This window comes from Plectropomus leopardus, chromosome 1, assembly GCF_008729295.1.
Source record: "Plectropomus leopardus isolate mb chromosome 1, YSFRI_Pleo_2.0, whole genome shotgun sequence".
Classification (NCBI taxonomy): domain Eukaryota; kingdom Metazoa; phylum Chordata; class Actinopteri; order Perciformes; family Serranidae; genus Plectropomus; species Plectropomus leopardus.
The window spans coordinates 34,232,253-34,260,110 of NC_056463.1; the positions used below are offsets into that span (position 1 = coordinate 34,232,253).

General features: G+C 38.6%; 1 protein-coding gene across 1 annotated transcript in view; it reads right to left on the minus strand.

The window, feature by feature from the left end:
• The window catches only part of itfg1 (integrin alpha FG-GAP repeat containing 1), a 192,373-nt gene that overhangs the window by 97,773 nt on the left and 66,742 nt on the right, over window positions 1-27,858 (minus strand). The window contains exon 9 of the mRNA XM_042484273.1: window positions 17,655-17,749. Coding sequence (XP_042340207.1) covers window positions 17,655-17,749 — 95 coding nt within the window. The remainder of the gene's footprint in view (window positions 1-17,654; window positions 17,750-27,858) is intronic.

The following is a 27,858-nucleotide window of genomic DNA, read 5'->3' on the forward strand; positions in this document are numbered from 1 at the left end:
GAAACCTCAGGAAGAGCGGCTAAGTAAGGATCCCTCTTCCAGGACGGACAGACGTGCAATAGATGTCATAAATAACAATTCAATTACAATAATGACAAAAAAGAAAGAGAGAGGGGACATCACCCATTGTTTTGCAGACTGCTGTTTTGATGCCCTGAGTTTACCATTTTGACCACTGCCATCTTTGTTTTTCGGAGCCAAAAGTGACCATATTTGGACGAGAGGTTGGAGCTGTGGATGACTGAAAGGATGATCTGACTGCAAACTGGAAGACACTAACCACAGTCCTGAAAGATTCCTTAACAATGTTTAAATGTAAGCCCTAATAAAATATAAATGGACAAGTTATATAAAAATCCAGTTTATTTCTGCTTTAAAGTTTGACATTTCAGCATGAGAGTCTATGGGACTGAACTCGCTTTTGAGTCAGTCTCAACTTGCTGTATTTGTGTTTTTCGTGTGAGCGATTTTCATAGCATCCTCTTGGATGTTTGCTCCTTATGGTCAAACAACTGTCTATTACCTTTTTTATACAATCCCAACCTCACCTCAATGCGTCCAGGGATGTCCCGAACACAGCAAAATAAGGAAAAAAATAAAATAAATAAAGAGAGCAGAGTGTCTGCAGATAAATACAAGCATTTCTAGTGGGTCATAAGTGATGTTTGAGAACTATTTCAAACTAATAGCAAATGCTTGCTTTGGAGGATGAGAGCAGTGGTTTGGGACTGACATTACCAACAACATCCCCAGCAATCATTTTCAGTGCAGTTAGAGCACTCCAATTAAACTCCCTGATTGTCTCATGCTGGCTAGTTTTAGAAGCACTTTGACAACAAAAAATGTTCCAAAATGACTTTATGTGAAACACTTAACACTTAAATCACATAATAATATGACTGAAGTTCAATCCTAAATTGCCCGGCTAATGGAAATCTCAAATCTTTGAATAAATCTACAGTGCAAACTTAGACGCCGGCAATACTTTTCACAATTACTTTAAGAAAAGCATTTACTTGAGAGGTAAAAAGCAAATCACATTATTTGCTAGAACTGACTTGTGATTGAATCCTCAATTTAGAAACTTCTCTTCTCGGTGAAGAGAAATTGTCTTGAAACAAAACCTAATAGAAAGAGAAATGACTTGCCAAAATATGACTAAACTGATTGGAACCAGCAAAAAAAAAAAAAAAATCAGAATATATTTGATTTATAAGATTAACAAAATTCCTTTTGTCAAAGCTGGGTTTTAGAGGTGCTTTGTGGGCTCATTGCCTCCAGTCTTGCACTCAAAGTCATTCTCTTAACACATCAGACGCATGTTCTGAAGAAAGCCCTCTCACTGTTTGAACCAAACACATCTGAGGCATCATTCCCTCATCTTGACAATTCAAATGCCAACGTAACAGGGCCCTCAAGGAGGGCCTTGCTGTAATACTGCCACTGACAGATGCATGTGTAAGGAAATGTTCAAACTAAAGAGGTACACACAGTAAACTGCATAACAACAAACAGCACGCCAGAGACAGCGCTTTGAAAGGCCTCGCTGAGACCATTATCACCTCTCTCTTAATATGAATACTACTTCACTTAGCAGCTGCATCAACACAAGAGCATGGGTAAAACCTCGACTCTCCATTTATGTCATAACATCATTCTCTTTTTTTCTGAATGCATTAGCATCCCTACTCATTTACCAAACACCATCCACAAGCGGCAATTCACGAGAAGCAAGTATCGCCATTCAGCGGATAAATTGTTTCCGACTCGTGCACCCTATTGACCAAATAATTTCTGTTTTTATGAGATTAATACAGTTTAATTACAGCCACGTGTGGGATATGCAATTAGCTGCTAGTTTATTAGGTACACCTGACTACAGCTAATGCAGTTAAACAACTGCTGTGCAATAAATCCTATCTTTATGAAGGTTATCAGGTTCAGTTCTTCTTGAAACTGTTTCATAGAGGTGTTGATTTAACTGTATGGCCATTTTGGTGGCTGCTAGCTAGTTTATGGTGCAGTTAAATTGCGACGCATTGTACAGAGAGGTGTGTCTATTAGTCTACCCTCATCGATATATAAATGGGGTGGACAGAATATTGGAAAAACCAGTCAGTATAACAAAATGAAATTCAACAGCACCACAAACCACAGAGTCCAAATGACCATGCAGTTTAATCAACTGCTCTCTGTGACAAAGAAAACTGAAATTTGAACAAATTTCTAATAAGATACATAAATGGAAAAAACCTTGCTTCCCTCCCTTAAACAGACTTGCAACTTCCCTCATCACAAGGCGACTTTGTGTCGAATATGTATGTGAAATATTGCAACACAGTCTCAAAGAGAAGCGCATGTGGAAAACATGAATAAAGAAGAGGGTGTCTAGAAATATTATTATGCCAATTAGAGCTAGACAGATGAATCAGCCAAGCAAGAAATTGCAAGACAGAAATGGCGATCTAGGTTTGAGGTCATTTAGAAAGATTGCTAAAGTTGCTGGTAAGGTCATGTATTCAACTGCAAAATATCTCACTTAGTATGCATCTTGGTCACAATTCTTCGCAGGTATCCAAAACAAGATCATTGTTTACATTATAGTTATAAAATAAACCACATATTAATTGTTTAGGACTCTCAAACATCAATGTTGGTATTGACTTTAAAAATCCAGTATCACTCAGACAATAATGCCTTAAGTAGTATCAAAGTGAAATTGAATTTGAAAAAAAAAAAAAAAGTTAGTTAATTTGCATTGCATATTTGTGAAAAGTTTCAGTCTCCACTGGAACTCTGAAAATGAATTTTGAGAGTCACAGCTATGCCAAAATGACCAGATTATATTCCGTTGTGTGTTTGTTTGTGTGTGTGTGTGTGTGTGTGCTGTATGTGTGTGTGAGTGCGGATCCTAGAAAGGCGTGGGGCCAGATGCTGGAGGTTTAAACTATTCATGAATGTTAAACAGCGAGAGCAGGTGCAGGGGGGAGTCACCAGAGAGACGCTCACATTCACCACGACTGCCTCTAATTGCTCTTAATACGACCAGCATGTCTGAAAAAGACAACCAGAGCCTAATCAGAATTAGTGTGAGATTCATCACACAAGCCGAGACTTCACTGATCTGAGTTCAATCCAAACCAGCTTTGCACACCACATGAACGCAGGTACTGACATAGAGGTAACACTCTGTTTGTAGAGGTGGCAGGCGGTGCTGGTGATAGGCATGGGTCACAACAATAATGCAGCTAAAGAATGCTGAAAAATGGTCTTTGAGAATATCCATAAGGGCTGATCTCTTTACTCATAAACTTTGAAAGACCAACTTTCAAAAGACTTTCAGCTGTAAAGCATTGATGATACCTGATCGACCATTGCTAGCAAAAATACTAAAAAAAATAGAAATGAGCACACTGAGCAAACCCGAACCACCTTTACAGCTTTCATTCAGTTTTATGTAGTTTAAAAATGGAATTTAACACATTACAAAAAGATATAAACCAAAACAACATCACTACTGCCTGTACTATTCACATTTATCTGCTCCTACTATTTACATTTATCTTTTGGTCAAACAACATAATTGAGGACGTTTCTTTTAATTTACATAATCACTTTTAGTTTAATCAAATATCAAGGAGCTGTTTACACCAACTTATATATTGCACCTATTACATGAGTAGTAAAAAGTAGTGTACCTGCATAACTTAAGAGAAAAACATTTAAACTGTGATCTTCCCTCAACAAATGTTGTTTATCTCTCTTTTTTTTAATAGAAAGCAATTCAATTTATTGTCATCATGTTTGTTGATTTTATACCCAAGCTAATTCCAGAATTTTTATTTTATTTTGCCCTTAGCTAAAGCAGACGCATTTTGATATTACATTAAAACTGATTAAAATGTGTCATTTGATTAACACAAACCCCTGCTCATTTTACTTTAAATGAATACTTCAACCCCAACTGACCCTTTCTATATCAATTACTCTTCTAGTGTTTTGTTAAATTTGAAAAGAAAACTTTGCTTTAATCACATCCCTCAAAGAATGAATGAAGAATCCAAAAACAGAGAAATTTCTTACTCAACTGAAGTTAATAGGGGGCCGCCTTTAACAACAACAAAACCAATGTCTTATTTGTCCAGACATATGCCCATTACTTCCCAAACAGACAACTCTCTCTGATGGGGAACTGAACTTATAGTGAAACCTATGTCTTCTAAGTCAGACTTCATCAACCAAAGTGCTAATTTTACCTCACTGAACTCAGGAGCTGCTGGTCTACAGCTGTCTCAATCAGTTTATGTTATTGTGTTATTTGGGTGTTTTAAAGGGTTAGTTTGGATTCACCAAAGACACACAATAACGTGAAAAAAACCTATAGATCTAGGCAGTGGTAAACCAGCACCTCCCATATTCAGTGAGGTAAAATTGCAGTTTCTGTCAATGAAATGTGGCTTTGAATACAATAACTTTAGTTCATCAATAATTTTCTCCATTTTGGGCTTTTTTGTTTACTAATGTGAGTTTTCTTCATGAATACAATGTAACACAAAATAATACAGTAGTTTAGTTCTTTATGTTTTGATCCATTGTCACATGGACTGCCTAGTGAGCAAAAGTAAGTTGTGGACGATAGCAATTATGCTCCTCGACATACAGATGGTGTCATAAAAGAGTGATAAAACCAGGGTGAATATTTTTCAGAGGATAAGAGCAAGCTCGTAGCTTTAATGCAACGCTGCTCAGTCAAGATCTCATTAAATGACTGTTGAGTGATGTTGCAATGCGGTTTAAGAGGCTGACTGCCTGCCATATGGGCGTAAAGCTTGGCTATGATTACTGCCGTCCAGAGTGGCTGGGAGTGCTGGAGATGACCACTGTGTGGTGGCTGACATAGAGAAGTGAAGAGAGAGCACAAGAGAGGCTGCTGTCAGTAAACACAATGCTAGACATGGATGCACAGAAAAGTATACTGTCCTGCACATCAACGTACATTTGGACACATTAAAAGAGGTGGAACCACTAGTCCATGGTGTAAAAAAAAAAAAAAAGCTATGGCCCAACGTAGTTAGTGTCGACAGATCAACCGAGTATTCTGGTTAGACTATTTTGACTGCTATTTTTATTTTATTTATTTTATTTTCATATTGGTTTCAACTTAGATGTGTTTTTACTTTTACTGCTTTATTGGTTTATCTATTATTTGGCATTTTGTTTTTTTGGTTTTACTTATTCATTCTATTTTTAGTTCCTTTATACATTTTAATTTATATGAATCATCTTCTTTAAATGGTCTACTTTTGTGTCATTACTTTATTTTATTTAAACATTTTTTTAAAATCTGTTTTGCACATCTTTGTATCTTTTATTGGTTTACTTTTCATCTTAATTGCTATTTTACGATTTTTAAAATGTATTCTAAATGGGTTGAATCACTTTTATGGTCAGTTGACAGTTTTGTTTGGTGCCTGTATCTTGTACCTTGCACTTTATGCAGCACATTGTGCTTCCACCTGGAGTGAAATGTGCTACATAAATAAAGTTTTGCTTGCTTACTTGCTTATTGTAGGTCTTGATATAAAATGACTTTTGATAAAAATTAATTCCCTAAAGAGAGGACATTGCTCTATAATCCAGATCATATTTCCCTTATATCAAAAGTCCATTATCTATTAAAGATAATGCAAAATGTAGGAAAACAGTGCAACAGCTGCTTTGAAATGGAAAAATATGTTGATCTAATGAATGAAGTATTTACTACACATGTCAGCAGTTATTCTCAGAGCAGGTGATCATGTTTTCAAATGGCAGCTATATCCTCAATCTTGTTCAGTCCACAAGGCAAATTAATTCACTGGTGAGTTATCTTTACGCTGGAGTCCTTTGGTCTGTGCTCAGCACTGCCATGACGTTTTCTCTCAGGACAGAGTGAGGCCTTTGCTGGCCGGCAGGCTTATCAGCACACCACTGTGCTGCTGTTGGCCCCAAGGCAATCAGTGTACTGTCTGTTGCTCTCTTCTAACACTGATTAGAGGAGGAGAAGAGGAGCAGCACGGAGAATACCAACAGCATCTAGTCAACAGTGCAGACATGCAGACACACAAACATGCAGGATGTCTCTCGTGCATCAGGTTCAAGAGAGTCAACTGTAACCGTCTCAGTGATGGCATGATTACAGCTCATTAAACTGGATATGACATTTTAAGCTTTAAGTAAATGTTGATTACCTAATGGCAACCTTAAGAAGAGCAGGCTGATGAAATAAAGTAAAGTAAAGAAAGGGAAAAAAACAAGTAGGCATGCAATCCCTCAAACATATAACAGAGAGATGCTTAATCAAGCAGGATTCATCAATCTGAGATTAAGCCTGCCATATTAGCAATTCATTTAAATCAGTCAAATCAGACATAAGTGTTGCAAAACCATGGCTGTCTCGCTGCAATTTATACATTATATTTTTTCCTGCTGAGATGCTTGATTGTGCCTCTCAAACATTACCTGATGTCACTGATATGTGTGTATTCATATTGTGTGAACATATGGCAGAACAAAAGCAGGTGATGAAAGATTTTCAGTAATTGTGGTAAAGACGATATCGCAAAGCCCGACAGCCAAGGTGGAAGTCATAAAATTGTCTCTTTCAATGCAGCTATGGAAAGAAAAAAAATAATGAATGTCATTTTTTCTCAGCATGGAAGACAGTGTTTCCCCTGTGTTTGTTTTTTATTGCTCAGCAGTATTGTGTTGCGAACTTGGGGGGAAATCATATGGGCCCCTGTGAGGATATTAAAGATTGTAATCTAATCTAATATTTTTTTATTTGAGAAGCTACAGCTACAATGAATAGCCAACCTGACAGAGGAACTCCTTAAATAAATCATGAAGCAGTTACTGCTTCCTCTTGGCCGTGGAAGTTTTGACATTTAATCACTAAATATAACAGAGTATTTGAATAATGTCAAGTGTGTGTCTATAGATTAATCAGTGGCCCAACGTCCTCCCAGTCAAACAGAGCACTCCTGAGTCTAAATAACTCGATACTGACATTCGCTGGTTCAAATGTCAACATATTAACACCGAATTGAGTCTGAGCATGTGTGAGAGAGTGTTAGTGCGGAGATTCCAAATGACCTAGTTAATGGAGATGAAGACGATGATGGGATTTGTGCTTGCGAGGTAATCTGATACCTTTAATGGTAGTGAGGGGAAGGATCCCGCATACAAATAGCTTTTTATCAAACAGCGGGAAAACACAGCCTGTGCACAGATAGCTCATTGTGGTTCTGCATGCACGCACACGCTCACACACAAAGCATGGACGCACGCATATAGAAACAAGCATAAAAACCAGAAGGGGCACAAACACAGACCCCCCCGACATAAAATCGTTCTCTTGGCTTTGCTGATGACTAAAGTGAAAAAGCGACGGCATGCTTGCAGACTCCCATTGATTCAACTTGGCGGAGAGAGCTCCCGCTTCATTAGGCCAAGAAATTAAAATGTGGGCGGCCTGCGGTGGAAGTGGTGGGGTTTATGGGGGGTGTTGGTGTGGGGAGGTGCTGTAACATCGTTCGACAACAAGGCTGTCCAAGGCAATAAAATGTAAACCCCCCCTCCAAAAAAAAAAAAAAAAAAAAAGGCGTGTAATGAAGCAGGGGCTTTTATGATGCCAGGGATATAACGCCTGTAATGCTTATCACATTAGAACTGGCACTGAAAGACAGCATGGGACTGAACAGGAGCGGTGGGCGGGAAAAGCGCATAACTACTTCACTGCAAAGTTGAAGTTATGCCAGTATTGCTATACTCTGTCTGGGCAATTGTGTAATGTTGGCTTTGATTATGGGTCTACATGTATATTCTGATAGTGTTTTAGGTGATGCAATGTTTGGAATTTTCCATCCTGAAATACTGTATAATTAGCAATGACAGAGTTGGCAACTTATGTCTTTTTTCAGTTTTTCTGTTTTAAAACACACAGGACATGAAAGTGATCAGATGTGAGACATCCACACCCCTTCTTATATTTCTTATACTTAAAATAGATTTAGCGTGTGAGAGGTTTAATTCTTATGTGCACAGAGGTATTTCATATAAAAAAAAATCTAACACACTTATACATCTCTATACATTAAACATTTCTGGTGTATCTTATGTATTTTTTTCCATGTTTTTTCTCTATATGTACTGTTTTAAACTGTTAAAACATGTATTTGAAGTTATTGTGTATATATACTGTGTGATGTATTTGAGGAGACGATTGTTTTTTTTCACCTGTAACACCACGTGACTGTCATGAGATAGCACTTTGGTATTTAAAGATGAAACCTATTCATATTAAACTAAGTCTGAAGAAGAGCATGGTCTCAAAACTTTACTTATGGATGTACCAATCAATTGCACAAAAGGGAGCTACCGTATGCAGACTTTTTTCATGTTGTTTTTGGGTGTGCAAAACTACAATGTTTTTCATGATATTCACACCCTCATATATTGTTTACAATTGGCAAACTGGCAGTATAAAGTATGCCAAATTAGCCACAGTTTCTCCTAGAGATTACTGTTATATACAAATACCTGTGATTTATAGAAGCAAACGTGTTTTGAGGGACATGTAATGCCGAGCAAATTATGTTTTTCATTAACATAATGAGGTAGTCATGCTAATTAGCGTACAACTGAGAAAATGTTGATACTGAACGTATGAACAAAATGTTCACTGACGTCATATTTCAGTTGTTTTCTGCCAAAAAAGGCAATCTTCCAATACAGTATCTACTTGTGATTACAGCATATTCATTTAATTTTATTATTAATTTTAAACAATTTTAATGACCTTTCCCTAACTTTAACCAAAGCGCTTTTGTTGCCTAAGAGAGGAGTCTGGATACGAACACACAGTTCAAGGTCCTGCACTTTGTACATCCAGCATCCTCCCCTACTACCTGTAGGGGAGGATGTAGGGTTTCATTACCTGAAAGAAATGTCTCTGACATGATCCAGGCAGCGATTAGGTTGCCACAACATAATTGAGAATGTAGTTTTGAAACATAAGGAGACAGGTTGGAATGAGCTATTAGCAGTTCCTGTTTGGAATGCGCCCATGAATGTTTTTTAAGCTTTCTAAGCACATTTATGGATGTTTATTCACAATCAACACTAAGAAACGTATTGGTAAGCTGGCAAAACTATGAGTCAAACGTGAGTGTTTTGTAGCAACCCCCCAAATGTGAGTGTTTTTGTGGTGACCTGTTGGTATGTTTCAAAGTTTTATTTTAGGCCCTAAACCTGTTTTTTTTGTAGCAACTTGTCTGAATGCTTCTATTTGCTTTTTCTGCTGCAAATGTGGGCGTTTTGCAGTTATATCTTTGTGTTTCTATTGGATTTTTAGGCTCCAAACATGGGTATTTTGTAGTCACCTGTCAATGGGGATAGTGCCACAAAAAAACGGCTGTATTTGAGCGAGACATTGCTGCTTTTCCTGCCGGGATCTAAAACGAGGTACTTTTAGCCAAAACATGATCTTTTTCTAATCTTCACCGAGTGGATTTTGCCCCTAAACCTAAACACACATTACCACAGTGTTGTGAAAATGCATAGCTTCAATCTACCTGCTGCACAACAATGTGCAAATATAAAATATCCATGGTTTGCATAAATAAACAATGTCAACATTTTTTTCTGGCCACTGGTATGAACTATACTCGGAGTCTACTCTTCTTTAACACTATGTGCAATGTAGCTGCGAAGGTGGTCCACTGCCCACATAAGCAAACATGGTAAATGTCTGGGTCAATAGAAGTGTTGGTAGAGTGAGAATGTTACAACTCACTGTGCAACTTTACAGCAAGTAGTATTGTTTCCTCATAACATGACATTTCTTACCTTCAAAATATTACTATTCATAAGATTACACCTTTATCTGTGGCAATGACTTCTACATTAACTGACTATGCACCAATATACCTTGCACTTGCATGTCCTTATCCGACATACCCAGATACAGACTGTTTTTCAGGAGCAGGTGTAAATGAGGTCACGGTTTGTCCCTTGAAAGATGCGGTCAGAGCCAGAGATGGAGTGAGACCATATGTCTTTGTGTCTGCTGGGCAGGGCGGAGACACTGCTACCTGCTGTCAGTGTCACCTCTTTGACCACTGACTGACCGGCTGACTGGGATAACTGGAGGAGGCTGTCTAGCTCACACTGGCTGCCCTTACACCGTCTGGGCTGTAACAGTAGGCAGCTGGTTTGGTCTTCGTGGGTGCTGTATGTGTGTTTTGCATTTGTGAATGTGAGTAAATGGTGTCAGCAAGAGACCGACATACACATAGAAATGTGCTCAGAAAAAAAGAAAACTAAACATACACATTAAGGTAAATGCACAGTGAGATATTCTACAAAGGAAGTAAGTTCATCACCACTAAAGAATATAGAAAAGTAAAAAAACAAACAAAAAAATAACAATGCAAGCTCAACACAGTGCCAAATAAAAATGGCACATTTCATACACTATGTGCTGTTGATCCAATATATATATATATATATAAGCTCCTGCAGTGAAACTGTAGTGTGGGCATTAGTTGGTGCACAGAAATGTCTTTGTTTTTAGCTTCAGACACCATAGCCAACATTAGATAGCACAAAGGAACAGTAACAATAGACCCAAAGCTAATCAATTCTTGCCACCCACAGAGCCAGGGGATGTGCCCTGTGGCCACACACTTGCCATTTGTGGTCACTCACTCACTGATGGACTGTGTTCTAGAAACCTGTGTCCCACCATGGTTCTTTCACTACACACAGACAGACAGACTCCTGATTATATTCACAATGCATGATCCCATTCACACCTGGTATTATCATGTCATCTGTATCCGAACCAGTAATACTAACACCTGGTATTAATAAACATTCTGACCGCATTGTGATTATATCTCAATATGCAACAGTCATTATCCAGTTCAAGGCAAGCAATGGATAGGTGTCACTCATTGTCAAAAAAACAGTTTTTGTCGGGGAAAACGTTTGTGTTACAGCTAATACTAAGGGCAGCTTTGTATTATAACAATATGAGTCTAATGTGTAAATGAACTATGGCAAACTTCCCTTCATCAGAGTGAGCTGTCTCCTTCTCTCTCTCAATCTCACACCAATATCTGAAGCTGTAATACAAGAGTTTTTTTAAGAGGAAGTCGGTGCCATTCTGTTTCCTGTGCTGTAAAAACAGGCTGAAAAAAACAGATCAAATGGAAAACTAGGCAGTGATTATCAAATACGAACCAAGATTCTGTTGCTGTGTTTCCTATTTCAGGCCTCTAATGTTTTCAGAAACAGAATTTAGCTTCTTGTTAAAATGTAATTTAAGATTTTTTTTTTTTAACCAACTGGCAGCTATATTGTTTCCTTTGTCAAAATGGACAAGCTCACATTACGTCACCCACCAGCGGGAGTATTTTTTGGTCTGAGGTGGCACAGTCCATTTTGGTAGTTGTAGGTTGTCCACCGCTTGAGCAAGACCAAATGCCACAGCTCTTTGTGCCCGATGTTTTTTTCTGGTTATTTAGTACAAATTTCAAAAGTATTTCTGTCTCTCTACTGCATAGTAAGGCTAGGTTTTGAAAAGAAAAACATATTTCCAGCAATGAAATACCTTTTTAAGCTAGTAGGAGAAGATTTAGTTAGGTGACTGTTCAAACAGCAGGGCAGATTTTTGTTTTAAGAATGTGGTCGTACTGTAAGGGTTACATTTACACTTAACAGATCACAATAAAGGGCACATCCAGATGTGACCCACCTGCTTGCATTCTAATCACAATATGTTCTACAAGTAACTACACTCGTTTTCTTATCTAGACTGGATATCAAGATACACGTGTGTTAATGCGAGAGGCAAATGAGTCTCTGAGTCATTCACAGAGGTGATAGGACATAACTTTGACAGTACATGTGAAATCAACCAGGATGAGAAGCAAAAATTAATATGTTAAGAGTGAAGTAGTGAAAAAAATATTCTTGATAATGTTGTACGAGATTAACATTGTTGCAAATATTGCAATGATTTAAATGAATTTAAAAACTGGTAGTGCAGACCTTAAAGAACAATAGGACATTACATTGTTATACAGTGCTGGTATAGGCAAGAGGACATCGCCTCTTGATTTATTTCCTCACATGAATTTTCTAAATGACGACAGATAATTCCTCCCCTATTTACTTTATCTGACAAAATATGTATAAAAAAATCCCTAAAAAAAGCACCTATGAAGTTAGGCTGTGACTTTGCTGGTAGTGTGTGAGCGAGAGAAGGAGAGTGCCCTGTAAGGTGCCCTTGATTGATTGTCTATTTCTGCCAGATTTTTCTGGATTTAACAATGAACTTTATAGTTGACCAATGACTTTAACTACAGTATGGGAATGCAGGGAAACGAAAATCAAGTCAACAACTCCAAATGCATAGATGTGCTAAGTGTAACGCTTGTTGAAAACTTAATTTGATGAATTTTGTCATTAAAGTACCTCGGAGTATGTTGCAGTGTAATGTAAGCACTTAGCAGGAACCCAATTATTGTGACTCTCAATTATGTTGAGAAAATGATTGGAAGCCCAAAAGATATTCAGTAATAGAATATTTGCAATGGTCTGTGTAAATCTGATGCTGTTTATTAAGGGATGGTTAGTCTTAATTATTGTTCTGATTAGAAAAGTCCATTTGTAAAGCCATTTCATCAAGCCTTAAACATATTGAAATGCTATTTAGCAATATTGCACGGTCTGCATTTTGCTGTGTTGAACTGGAAATGAGCCATGGTCTAATATGCAATATACTTTTGGCTTGTTCTTGTGAATATATTTCTGATGTTTAAGAGTCTTTTCTTCCAGCCAACATAAAATACTGAAGGCACATTTTTGTTTGCTTTCCCTTGCTTCAATGTCCTTGACAGGTGTAACACCCACGGGCAGACAATTGCATTATTCTCTGCAGTAATGTCCGATTGTATTAGGGAATGTGGGAGCAGAAGAGGGGAGGTGCAAAGTACAATAAATGTGATCAGTGTGTGTCTGTAAGGATGGAGAATGGAGTGGGGAGAAATTGTTGGAAGCCCCCTGTGGTTTCTTTTCAATATGGTGATGTAAAGGCCTGGAGCTACTGCAGAGGTAGAGGCAGAGCTGCGGCTGAGACCACAGGAAGGAAGGAAGGAATGAATTGCTGTTTGGAGATGAACTATAGACACACACCAGTTTTTACTCAGCAGGACTTCCATACACACCTGAAGGCATCTCATCATGTTTGTGCCTGTACGGTATACATGTAACTATCACTCTCTACTCCTCTTTTCAGCTTCTCCCGCCCCAATTCCCTCTCATGGGATGTTCCTCTCAAAGTGGCAATGAAGGGACAACAGAAAGTGCTTTTTTGCCCTTACTTTCTTCATTTCCTTCCACCAGTGCTTCCTCCCTCCCTTCATCCACATTAAACTCTCTCTTCTCCTCTTTTCTGGGGATTGCATGATATTGGATTTTTGGCGATATTTCATATGCTTATATATACCAACTTATTTGGCTGATAGCGATATCAATAGTGATATACCCACTTTTTTGCCCACGGAATTTCAATAATCAAGTCTCTACTGTTGTGGAATTTTCATCATATTAGGCAAACTGATACTGATGACCCACTAGCAGATGGAGACATAAAATACAACACTTTTTAATAAGGGCTATGAAACAATTCAGTTTTTAAATCGTAATTAATTGCAGAATTTCAAAAGTTAATGGTGATTAATTGCACCTTTCAATTTCATCATTGTGCATTATAAAACAGTTAAAGTTGAAGCAATTCTTAACAGACTGTCTTGATTAGGAATCGAATAACAGCAAAAAAACCTTCATCAGAACTATCATAAAGAGACTCATGGGTACCCATAGAACCCATTTTCATTCAGATATCTTGAGGTCAGAGGTCAAGGGACCCTTGTGAAATGGCCATGTTGTTTTTTCTCAGTTATGTTGAGAAAATGATTAGAAGCCCAAAAGATATTCAGTAATAGAATGTTTGCAATGGTCTGCATAAATTTGATGCTGTTTATTAAACAATGGCTAGTCTTAATTATTGTTCTGATTAGAAAAGTCCATTTGTAAAGCCATTTCATCAAGCCTTAAACTGTATTGTATTGGAAATGAGCCATGGTCTTAAATATGCAATATACATTTGGCTTGTTCTTGTGAATATATTTCTGATGTTTAGGAGGTCTTTTCTTCCAGCCAACAAAATAGTTAAGTCACATTTTTGTTTGCCTTCCTTTGCCTTCCTTTAATTCCATCATTGTGGAATTATAGAACAGGTATGAAGCCCATACTGACAAATTAAAGTAATTCTTACCAGACTGACTGATGCCATTTTTCCATTGCCAAAATTTAGCCTAACATTGGAGCGTCACTCATCTCACTTTATGAAAAGCTAGCATGACATGGTTGGTACCAGGTCTTCTTGGTTCATATGATACCAGTTTCATCGAGCCAAGTGCAGGTCTAAAATAAGAAAAATACTTTAACTTGGAGTTGAAGTTTTGTACATGCTCACTTTGTCAATTAAGAAATGATTGGTTTGTGATATTCGTAGAAATCAGCAGGTTGGCCCATTCTGATATTTCATTTTAAAGCCAATATCGGCTGACACTGATGATGTGCCGATATAATCGTCCATCCCTACTCTTTTCTCCTGTCATTACTACTTCCCTCATTTACTTTCTCAATCTCTTACTCTTCTCTTTCCTCTGTGTCTTCCTCCATTTTCTCTGTTATTGTCAGTGGGCAGATACCTCTAGGGGAGACATCTGCTGACTAGCTTCTCCACTGTAATGGACCCACACACACACATACACTACACACACAAACGAAGTAACATCGAGCATAAATATCAGCTCATACAGTGTTTACACCACAAATAATGATTAACAGATGACACGGATACTGTGAGGCAGATAAGCATGTATGCGTTGGCTTCTGCTCAAGGAGGTTAGAATGACTGCTCATTATTATCACCACTCCATTAAAGCATAGTAGCTCTGAGAGAACCTGTTTTTTCTGCTTCACTGTGCTCACCCTTCCCTCTCTGCCCGTCTCTCTCTTTGACATTGATGACTGTCTCTCAAACACATAGCGACACAGAACACAACATGTGTTCACTTCATCCATCATTGCGGATAAGTTCTCCTCTCTCTGCCTCCCCTTCCCTTACTTCAACACCCTCCTTTCACTTCTTCCTTAAACCATTTTTTGTTGTTGCTGACAGGCAAACAAAAGAAGGCATGTCCACAGGGAGTGCGCATCTGTGTGTGTGTCTATTGTGAGCACATGTGTGTGTGTGTGGGGGCGGACATGCAGATAAGCCTGTAATATTTCTATTTTGGACAGAAAAAAAAGTGGAAGCTAGTTTTCTGGTGGCGAAGGAAGAAAAAAAGAGTGGGGGCTCCTGTCAACTGGTAGGATGCAGCTGAAAAGAATCACACAAGATTCTATGTAGGTGGTGGTGGTGGTGATGTGTGTGTGTTTATGTGAATTTAAGAACTCTGTGTGAGCATATCCGTGCACATATATTCTCTTCTGCGTGTGCACATTATTTAAATAGGATTGATGTGTGTGTGCGTATCAGTTACTTCTATCTCACATGGCTCAGCAAACAAAGTGACACCAACTGAATCAGCCCCCGATGTCTTTCTAAGCAGTGAGCCACGTGTTTAATGCCTTCCTGAAATAGACAGCCATTGTGTGGAGAAATGGGAGCGCTGGCATTGCATTGGAGCCACTGGTGAGGAGGGAGAGAGGAGTCCTGATAAAGGCTCAGACATACTTTCAGCATTGAACGTCTGCAGACAACTGCAGTCATGCGGATGCACATGCGGTTGCATCCATAGTACAACTGAGGGTCTGGTCAGGTCCCAGCAGTACGGTATATGTGACGACTGAGAGGTGAGCTTACTGTTCTCCTACTGCAAACATCAGCTGAAACTAAATCTACAAGATCCAACATAAAACTAACTTCACCGAGGTGTGGTGGCTGTGACTGGCTTGACCGAAGTGTTTTGGACTGGACTGGAGTGTGGAGCAAAACATTATTTAGTTTTAGTTAAAGTATGTGCAGTCAGAAACAATTGAAAACCTCACAGGCTGAAAAATTAAGCCAACTGGAAAGTGGCTAAAACTGCAGTTCCTTAAATAGCCACTTGAGGCTGGTGCTAAAGCAAGCTATCCCCGATAGACCCCTTTGAAAACATGCCAAACCTTACAGCAGAAATTAACAGGGGCGCCCCTTTAAAGTCGGACGTTCGTATCATTAGTCTTCAGTGTACTGAGATTGCTTAAAGTTGAACAGTTTTTTTTTGTTTTTTTTCCCTCTATGCAGTGTACTTCTGGTGATGTTTCAATCCCCAGATTTTGCTGCAGAGTGAGTGCTCCTGACTTTCATGCAACTCTTTGGTACAGGGAGCTGCGGACATGCAGGAAGCAGCACGGAGGGGGAGAGAGGACAGACTTTCTGCCTAAAAGTGGTTAATTTACAGCTCACAGAAACTTAATGCGACAGTCTCTAGCTTTTATTTGATATTGAGTGTCAGCAAAAAATGTTGTTAATTCTGAGTCGGGTACAGGGCTAAAAAAAAACGTGTTTGGAGCCCAGTAAAATAAAAAACAAAAAAAACCCAAACAGTTTTGGTCTCTATAGCTTATTTTAACAATCATGACAACTATTCGGGGGGAGAATTTCTGTATACATGTTGGAGTGAGAGGCTGTTGGCTGATACTATTCTTGGCTCAGATCCATTTCTCACTCTTCCACAACACCAGCCTCTCGCACAAATAAGGTCACTTCTAGCTCCAAAAAGCCAAGCCGGTGATGGCTGAAATGCCGAACACAAGACTTCAAAGTGGGAGTCCACAAACCATCGGTGACGGCATGACGATTACATCCATTATTTTTTACAGGCTATGGTTAGTGACAGTCACAAAAAAAACATCCATGTAGTCTGCGTGGACACTTGTGGACACGGGCTAGTGATGACATTTACTTCACGTGGACCAAACTCCAGTCTCTTGGATATGTGGAAACTATGCATTGGCCTTAAGACATAAAGAAAAGGGCAGTAGAGTGGGCAGTTCTTACAAGACAAAAAAGACAGCATCAGCTATTTGTTCACTTAAGCAATCTGTCTCAAAGTCACCTCTTTTAGTCATGTGAGCAATTACCAACAACCTCTCCAAGAAGCAAAGGCAGAAGTAGTGTTAAGTTTACTGCATTAAAAAAGAAAATTGGAGAAGAGGTCAGGGTGGATGGTAGGTTCAAACAAGACCTCTCCTACCAGAAGTGACCTCTGGCTTCTATGACTCCTCAGCATATAAGAACTAGCAGAAAAGATGTCAGTTGAACACAACAGCGTTGAAAAAATCAAGAGAGCGTTGCAAAGAACAGAGTGTCGTCGCAGTGTCTGACAGCATTCAGCGTGAGGTAAGTACAGAGAGTGGTACAAAGTGGTGTTATAAAGAATAGAATAGTAAAGAGCAGCTCATAGAATAATAATGCATAAAAAACCAAGCTTATCCATTAGAATGACTTTTAACACAGCTGACAGTGTGGTAATGTGTGTGTTATGTACCTCTTTTGAGCCTGACTTGGCCAGGTAGATGGCACTGCTTTGACAGGCGGCGTCCGCGCACACAGGGAGGAGGTGGTCCTGGTAGCCATCACCATCTGTCAGAAACAGACACATAGAATTAGACTGAGAGGCAGCAATGCTGGATTGAACCAGTGCGAAGTGTGATCCTTTTGTTTTCTAAAACTGTGCTATTTTAGATATTTTTACTCCGTCAGAATGCCACGGATTTGTTTTGGAGTTGACTTTGAGCGCATCGCAGTTTCTGGCAACAAAGACATTGTTCCTGTTTTTTTCCATGTGTGAGCCGGATCACAGGAACACCTGCTTGTTTCATACGAGCAAACACACATCCAAGCAGCACTTGTCTCTTTGATGCCTTTTAATAATGTCAGTTGACTTGAAGAAATTATTTTCTCCACTGATTTTCATTGCTATTAATTAATATTATCATAATGCCATGCAGACTTCATCTAATGTACAAACAGGGGTAGAGCTTTCCAAATCAAAACAACAGCTCTTCAAAGCAAAAACACTTCAGTGCACCAGGTTCAGTTTCACATTTCACACCACACATGCACGCACACACGCAGGCACACACTTAACATAGCAAAACAATTCTTCATTAAGTGTCCTTGACTGAATCACAAATTACTTTTACTTTTCATCACATTTACGTCTGCTAAAACAGACACTGTTGTGATCTACTTATTGGTTTCTGATGTCTTCAGGTCTTCATCTCTGTGAAACATGAAACCAAACATTGTAAGGGTGCTGAAGGAAAGCAGACTTTTTTGCTATAGAACTGGTTCAGATTACAGATTTGAGCTGCAGAGTGACGCACACATCCACTACAGCAAAAATACGAATAAAGCTCATTGTAGACATAAATAAAATCCCTCTCATTGTGGGAATGTGTCACTAAAGACAGTGTGGTGAGTACTGTTCTCTTTCTCTTCTTGATTAATATACGCAAGAGTCTTGATTTTTTTTTTGCATCAACATATAGACTGACTAACACTAGTTATTATTCTCAGTTTTATTACATGAGACTGAGACATTATTGGAATTTGCAATATCATATCATGACATTTAGATCTGTAACAGATAATGTCAAGAATTACATGCATTTGGATTATTGTCTGAAGACATTGTTTACTAACATGATGGTCATGGTCCTTCAACCTGCAATTTTTTCCCCAATGAGCTACAGACCTTTTACACTTATAAGTGTTAAGTGCTCTAGTCATTACTGTTATTACAAAGAGTGCTTTTTGTGCTATGACAAGTCAATGAGAAAGGTCTTTAAATGTGCAAAAAAAGCTGATGTTTAAACAAACATATCAAGATTTTAGTAAGCAGGTTTTCTGATCAAATCACTTTTCTTTTTTTTTTTTTTATAAAAAAAGGGCATAAAACAATGAAACCTCTGAATTTCTGATATTTGGTGTGCTGGACAGCATTTGAGATTTGGCTATTTCATAAAGATGCTGCACATGCACTCTGTGTTCAGAAGCTGGCAGGTAAATTGACACCAGACATAAAGAGGTGAAGCCGCGTCCAGGCTTCTCATCGCACTGTTTGTCTGAATGCTTTTCAACAGGGCAAGTGCAACGCTCCCAAACAGATGTTGTGCCATGTGGAAGGGGAAAACTGAATGACACTGATTATGAATGACAGTACAGAGCAGGGGAGGAGGAGAAACTGAATGTGGCTGTCAGGGGCAACTGAGCGAGAGGAAGAAAGGAAGAGAAAAAGTGAGACAGATACAGAGATAGGCTACTAAAAAAAAACAAGTTAACATTTGTTGTTGTAAAATCATAAAAAAATGTCTGTGACTGACATTTGTTTTTTGTATTTGTGTATAAAGTTACATGAATTTGCTTTCTAATATTCTCAAAGCCAGTGGGTGATAAAACAAATTTAAAATTCTAAAAGTTTGGAGAGAAACATCACAAAACATAATGACACAAACTGTCATTTCTTGATCATACTGCCCTGCCATTTAAAAGGTCACTACTGATAATCATGAAAAATGCTGAGTTAAAAGGTGAAAACTAAATGAAGCTATCAGTGGGCAGTGAGAATAGAGAATAGAGCAGATACATTGTTTGTCCTAGCTTTACACTGCACTGTTTGTAGTTGCTTTCCTTTGAATCAGTGTAAAGACAAAAAGTTTCCCTTGCAGTGTGGACAAATGAAAAACAGAAAGAGAAATGATAGATGAATATGAAATAAGTAAATCTCTTTAGAAGGTACACTGCAGTTCATTATTTTTAATTTAGTCCATTTTCAAGGCAGTGATTCACATATTCAGAGGTGGCACATAATGTAGTCATGAAGTGATATGTCTCACTTATATGAATTAAATGAATGCCAGCAAATACTCATACTTGAATCTTAATCTGTAGTGTTTACTAAATTAATAATGAATCAAGTATCACGACTGATTATATTTATTTAGACCGACTCATCAGATAAGGGGCAATCCATCAATTACACCTTTATATAACTTGTTATGAAGAGTACTGCTCAACTTGTAAAATCCAGTATCATGTCTTCTGTGGCTGTGGAGAAGCTTTTTCAAGTTTGAGAAAATAACTGGTGATGTCATTAAGGTATTTTGGCTTAGGCTAGGTCAATCTCTGAACCCATCAGCTATCAGTTTAATAAAAATTATCTTCTAGGGGCAACAGCCACTTTTCCCCACCACTTTTTCAAATGGGATTTGTCTCCATCTCTTTCTAAACGCATTATTTGTTACAAATGTTCTTGAAAATAGTCTTCACCACAAAATGTCAATTAACAAATAAGAAAACTCTGAGAAGGCCTTATTTGCACAATAAGAAATCATTCAATTCAATGTTCAAATAAATGAAGCAAATTTGCATTCTCTGAAAAAAGTAACATATGCTACAAAAAATGAAATAAAATAAAAAAATTGGCTCTTGGCAATATTTCAGGAGATCCAGTGTAGCAAGCAGAAATGCAGGCCAAGACTTCCTCTTTTATTTGCTGGTCATTTTGACTCTAACAGATATCTGCAAATTACTGCAGATAACTTTTTAAGACAGTTAATGTATAGTATAATTGTCATTTTGGCCTCTCAACACGGACAATTATTATTGGTCAATACTACTCTAATTACAAATGGAAAGCTGAATTCCTTTGATACCAAAACCTTGTTTACAGATTCTGCATTCATTAACATATATTTTTGTATAGAGATAAGGGCTTGGTGACTAGAGACTTTTTATATGGTGTGGACTTTCCTTGTTAACTGCCCTTCTAGTCCTCCGACCACTCAAAGCACTTTAACACTACGTGTCACATTCATCCATTCACACATGTTCCCATACTGGAGACCAGGGCTACCATTCAGGATGCCACCTGCTATTCAGTTAGCATCCATACACACTCACACACCAATTAAACACACATACATACAGACAACAGACAGCCTGGGACTAAAGTCAAGGTACCACTGAATCAAAATGTTTGGACCATTCTTTTTTAAAAAACATGTTTCTATCAAGGCCCTCAACTTTTTGAGGTGCAATACAGCTGTTCAAAACAATTTAACAAACTCCTAATCTTTCAAGATTCTAAATGTACAATCAGTTAGCACACAAACACATCCAGGCCACAAATATCTTGTGCAGAACACATTGTCATGTTTGGAAGCATAACAGTGATTTTCTTTTTCAAAACATTTAAATATGGGCATTGCTGTCTAATTTGTTGCATTGCTATGATTGTAGTGGAGTGTGGAAAGATGTGTGGATGCTGAGACACTGTAAGCAGAGAAACAAAGACGCAGGCAGAGATAGAGACAGAACGTGTGCTAATTCAGTCCTACAGAGGTTTTAACTCGCCATTCTGTCTTCAATGTTTACTGTCATTTCTGCTACACACACGCAGTAACGTTCCTTCCCTTCGTCCCACCTGTCCTTACCTTCATGAATACCTTCTTTCATCTATCTATTCATCTGTCTCTTTTATTCCCGTTATGCTCTCCTTCACCTGATTCCTCTCTCGCCCTTCTCCCCTCTCCTCTTCTATCTCACTTCTCTGTCACTCACTCTCTCTCTCCCTCCTATTACTCGCTTCTCAGTCTTAATGCCTCTGTTTCTCCGTCCATCTCGCCTGCTCTTTATTCACCATCACTCTCTCCCTCCCGCCCATCTTCCCTCCCTCCCGCTTTTCATCTCTCAGTCCTGCTGACAATGCGTGGTGTGATGGAGATTGGCTGAGAGACTTGCAGAGGGAGGAAACTGCAGGTGTGGGTTGAAACGAAGAGGGCGCGGAGGAGAGGGGAGGGCCCGGGAAGGACGAGGCAGAAGAATGGAGAGAAAACAGAGGACAAAATTGGTAAAGACAACAAGATGACAGAGACTGCGAGACAATTTACAGGGACTGTGCAGGTACATGCATTGACACATTGGCATTCATAGAGTACCACACTGTGCCAATAACAATGCAAATTGCAATATGGACACGCACATATGCACAATGCACATTGCAGGATGCAGCCAGAAGACTGTGTCTCATTACAAACCCTATGATCTGATAAAAATCTGTGTGTTTTTTGCAATTGTGTGTGCAAAAGGTGTAATGGAGGGGAGGGGCATGCATGTTATATAATATTGGTTATGTTTTTCCAGGTTTAGAAGAAAGCAAAAATACACAAATGCTTACATAAATACGCAAAACTAATTTCCAACTTCGGGAGTCTTTCACCGGACATATTATGTACTGTGTGCCTCTATAAACTCAAGGTAATTAAATGTACCTTTCTCCCATAGCTCTCGAGCGCAGGGGTCTTCATTATTTTTCAGGCCAAGGATCCCTTATCTGAACGACAGAGCAAAGACCCCTACGACATATATTCTATAAAACTGCATTGCATATTAAAGTGGGCAGATGGAGGTTTTCAGACAGAGGGCCATTTCAGCCTCAGGCTGCAGTCTTGGCTTGTATTTGTTTTTTAAGGGAGAAAATTTTACAGACAAAGTTGTTGTGAATCCTTATGTGTATTTCTTTCTATTTAAGATTTTTTTAATTTTTGTATTTTCTCCTTTATTTAATGACAGCCGGTGGTGTTGTTATCATAAGTCGGCAGACAGCAGCGGCCTGTCCACATGCAAAGCGCACTGGCAGTGCTACTTGATAATGCGAACAGAGGAAACCAGTCGCATGTCTGCAGGTAACAACGCTACCGGTAACCATTTAAGTGCTCATAGGGTGAGAGAGTTCTGCAACTGACTTTCGTGCAGGCATCTGAGTTTGCTTCCTGTGTGTGTGTGTGTGTGTGTGTGTGTTTTCTACACCTAACCATGTACCTCTGTTACCTAATCTCAATCATTGTGACAATCAGCGCTGTTGTGTGAACACAGAGACAATGCTGCTTCATCCCTGCACACGTGCAATTGTTGACATCACAATAATGAGCCGCGTAATCCCATCATGATGTCATCCCACCACGTGCATTTGTTGACGTAACGTTACGGGCAGTGTCATACCACCATGTGCATTTGTAAACAGCTGACACACAAGGATACCTAAAACATCATAGGTTGACACGGGAACTCCTGACAGAGCGGTATCGTGTGAGTTCGAAGTGAGAACATGTTGGTATTTTCTGATAAATTAAAATTTTTGAAAAAAAAAAAAAAAGTCCTGGGCTCTCACATGAAAACTGATCTAAAGCCAAAGGAGTGCATCTACAACCATTTAACATTTATTTCTCCAGGAAAGGTTTATTCAGCATCGATCATATATCAAAAGTCAAAACTGTCACATGACATACTCTACATGTTGAATTGGATTTCATCTACCAGTTGTTAAGGTAAAGTCATGTTAAAAAAGGGTGCATGTACTCATAGCCATCAAACATGCTCACTTTATTTACATCAAATTAAGTCTAATGAGAGATCGTTCTTTGAATGAAGGAGGTTATTTCAGTTTTTTAATTTGCACCATGACTGTTTGATGAAGATGCAGTGCGAGTTAAAACTTAAGTCGTTTTGCACTTTATTAAACATTTAAGTGAATCATGTGCTTCAGTATTTTCTTTGGGTGCAGTCCTTATGAAGTGGCCCATTGAAGTGTTTGATCAAATTAAGTCCCTCTAGTCTCCAATCTTAAAGAGTTAGCTGGATCCTCTTAAATGTGGTATAAGGAAGGCATTGTATTACATCGAGTAGATGTTAGTCAGCAGTTTGGAGTAAGAGGCAGAAATATGATCACTGAAGCTAGGCACTGTGCTGTGGACAAAGGACAAGAGCATTATATAAACTACATACACTTTAACATTACATTACAGATTTAAGCCACTGAAAAAAAGTCAATATCAGTGTACGCTATATTTCGAATATTTTTATCCCTTTACCTTAGCTTTAGACAGCCCTTTCCAATAGTTCACTGAAGCCATTTTATCAATCTATGCTCCCTTCATAGCCACCACACTATTAACAGAAACAGTAATTTCACCTTGCAGAACATGGGAGTTGCTGAGGCAGTGGCGGCACATTGCTTAGCTTACATGGTGGTACTCCTGCCTGCTTCAAAAAATGGAGGCTTGCTGACTGCCGTCTACTGTAAGCAACACACTGATTATGGATAAGTACCTCCTACAGCCCTACTTAAAAAAAAAAAATCAAAACTATCCATCGCAGTGTGAATGTTGATCCAAGTAGAGAACCCCCCACCACAAAACAAACAACAAACAAAGAAATAAAACCTTTGTCTCCCCTCTTAAAAATGATATTATTCATGGATTTTGTAACTCCTATTATTTTACTGTGTAATGATAATGCTTTAAGTTTGGGAACTACAGTTTTCATAAATTGGGATTATGGTTAGGGATTTTAGAGAATGTCCACAGGAAGTATAATCTTGTCATGGAGTCAGTTTAACTCTTTTTTGCACTACATTTGTTTATTATGGCAAATTGATAATATTTAAAGTAGGCTAGTAATAGTTCTTGTAATCGATCTATGGATGCACAGACATCTATCACTGAATCATTTTGATACTGAAGACAATATAAAAACATGATGATTCTTGAGCATGTTCTGGAGTTAAATAAAATGTATTCTTTCCTACGATTTCTAAGCACATTTATGGATGTTTACTTGCAAGTGATGGAGACAACGATATCCCTAGAAAGCATAAAACTAAATGAATCTACCAATATGCATATCAACCGTGTCACAGACACTGCAGCAGCTCAAATCAGTGAGCCAAACAACAACAAACTTCTCATTGTTTTTGGAAGACTGGCATGCACCTGTCCCTTTCACCTCCTGCAGTATCTTTGCCTCACGTCTCTCCCTCCGTGCCCCCTCCTTCAACTCTCCCATTCCTCCCTGGGGAGGCACGCCTCACAGCTTGAAACTGTCTGCTATATTATAATAGTGGATGCAAACACAAAATGGAAGTTGTGAATTTCCCTTTCAACACACCACACTTGCAACATGTGCAACATTTTTTAAAACATATTCAAAAGTAAATTGCTAATTAGTGTGCAGATCACTGTGGGTGGGTCCTTATAATTGGCAGAGCTACTTATGCATAATTACCACACAGCAGATATTGGAATAAGAAAGAGGGTGACGCAGGTTTGTACCTTCAATGAAGGACACTTTTGTTGCAGATGTACTTTGTAATTTGCATTGAATTGCATATTAAAATGTGCAAATTAATATCTGAACTTGAAACTGAAACTGTGAACCTGGGGGATTCAATCATTTGCATGAAGATTGGGACATTTCTAAATGCCAGGGATATCGCAAAATGATGCCTGATTAGGAGATTTTTTTTTATCCCATTGCTGCTCTTTTTATTCATTAATATAGTCTAAACAGATACATGTTGTTATGTGATACTGCTTACACAACTGACTCTGATGTCAATTAGCCGGGCAGAGCTCCACTTCTTCCGTTTTACAGGTACACCCATTTCTGCAGGAGTGTGACACTAAGAGAGAGAGCGATGAAGAACGTGAGACTGAAAAAGCAAAGCGAGTGAGAAAGCGGAGCAGACTGGCTGAAAACATGACAAGACAGCCGGTGAAAGAAAAATAAAAAAAAAAACAAAGGGAAATGACTGCAAAAAAATAGTGTGAAAGGTATGCAGTGGTTGAGGGGAGAATGAAGCAGACAGAAAAGAGAGAGAGGAGGAGAGGTTGGATGTAACACAATATAATAAGATGAGTGGAGAAAGAACGCCTGAGGGGAGAGCAGAGAGAAATAGGCTGTCCTGTTAACATGCTGACTTACCTGCACGCACGCACGCACACACTCATACAGACATACACACACAGCATGATGACAGCCTTTCCAATTTTAAATATCACCTCCAAACACATTCCTGTCGCGCTGTCTGAGAAATCTTCCTATCTTAGCTGCTGGTTGCGGCGCAGCCTCCCTCCATCCTACCTGCAGTGAGGCTAGCTGACACACTTGGTTGTGGGACTTCGTTGTGCTTTACCTAATGATGAATTATGCATCTGCCGCTGTCACTTTGAAAAATGCAATTACCTCAGTGATAAGGCAGATGGGCCTGTTTTGTCTGGCATATGCTGTGCATCTATTAAGAGTCTAGTGCTGGAAACAGAAATGCAAGCACACAAACATGGGTGTGTGGACAGATTCCCCTTTGCATCTACGGACATACACATTCTACAATTCTACAATTTCATTTAGCAGACGCTTTTATCCAAAGCAACGTACAACACAAGCAAGAATTTAGACTTAAGGAAAAAACCCTTAGTAAGTGCAAAAAGTGCTTCAGGTGTGATTGGTCACAGGTATTGCCGTCTAGTGGCAGAAGAAGTATGCATGCACACTCAAGTTTAGCTAATGTGTTCTGCCTGCGGGAGCTAGTTAAAACATGACATTCGGCTAAACACTGGAACAAATATAGCACATCCAAACGAACTGTTCCGGTACAGCGTTAACTGCATCTATCATGTTGGGCATGTGTGTTCTGTTACTGTGGCAAAAAGCGAAGGACAGACAAAAGAGACATTTTTTAATTCTAAAAAGGGTGCAATTCAATTCCAATTTACAAACATGTTCTATTCAATTGCCTGAAAGTGGTAGTAGATATTAAATCTTAAATGTCTGTGTGTTAGATTAAAGGCCAGTTTCAGTCGTAAAACTAGATTAATGACATAAGAGATCGGTCCATTTATCAGCAAAAAGGAGTGACTTTTTTTTCTTTAAAACATTTTAAGGCTTTTATTGGTTTTAATATAGAGCAGCTGGTGAGTGACAGGTAAGAAAGGAGAGAGGATGAGGGGTGACATGCAGCAAAGAGTATGTACCAAGGCAGCCAAGGACTCAGCTTACTTGGGACTATCAGATGAGGTATTGGTCACTTCAGGAGGGACTTCTGAATCATTTATTTTTTCAATGTCCGCTGAACAGTGAGAACAAAGTAATCCAATTATAAGCCAAAATCGAAAAGCAAAGGCAATAAAACTTGTTTCTGGTGTCCCTACTGGGGCCAAATTGTGGTATTTGGTAAAAGATACTGTGATATTTGATTTTCTGCATCTTGGCCAGTCCTTTGGGACACAACAGTCTGCCTTTGTTGCCACAAGTTTGATGTTGGTTTGGTGTGTCTGGGCCTTAAAATCACTAAAATAAAAGACAGCAATTAAATTCCTTTTTTTTTTTTTTTTTTTTTTTAAGGACTAGCCCATGTCATACACAGAGGGAAAACACTCACCAGGTGCAAACAAGGGGTTGGTGGTGTCATTACAGCATAGTATCATCATATTTTGCATGGTGATACCATATTGATACATGGAAAGCAAATATCAATTTCATTATTAAACTTTAAATTCAAATTTAACAATGGTAGCTGACTAGAATAATAAAAAAAAAAATAAAATGAATTGCTCTTTCGGTCGACTAGAGTCGATTTGCTGCAATACAAATGACTTAAGATGAACAGACTAAATAAGCAGATGCTAACAATGTTTCACTATAATAATTTGCAGTTGAAAAACTGCAATATATCATCCACCACAAAATGAATAAATCCCAATAATATTGTATCGTGATCATATCGTATCGTGATTATATCATATCATGGGGGCCTCTAGTGACTCTCACTTAGTTCAAACTCTGATCAGGCTAGATCACCATAAGGCTAAAAAAAGTATGACAGACATTTCTAAATATAGTTCCATAAA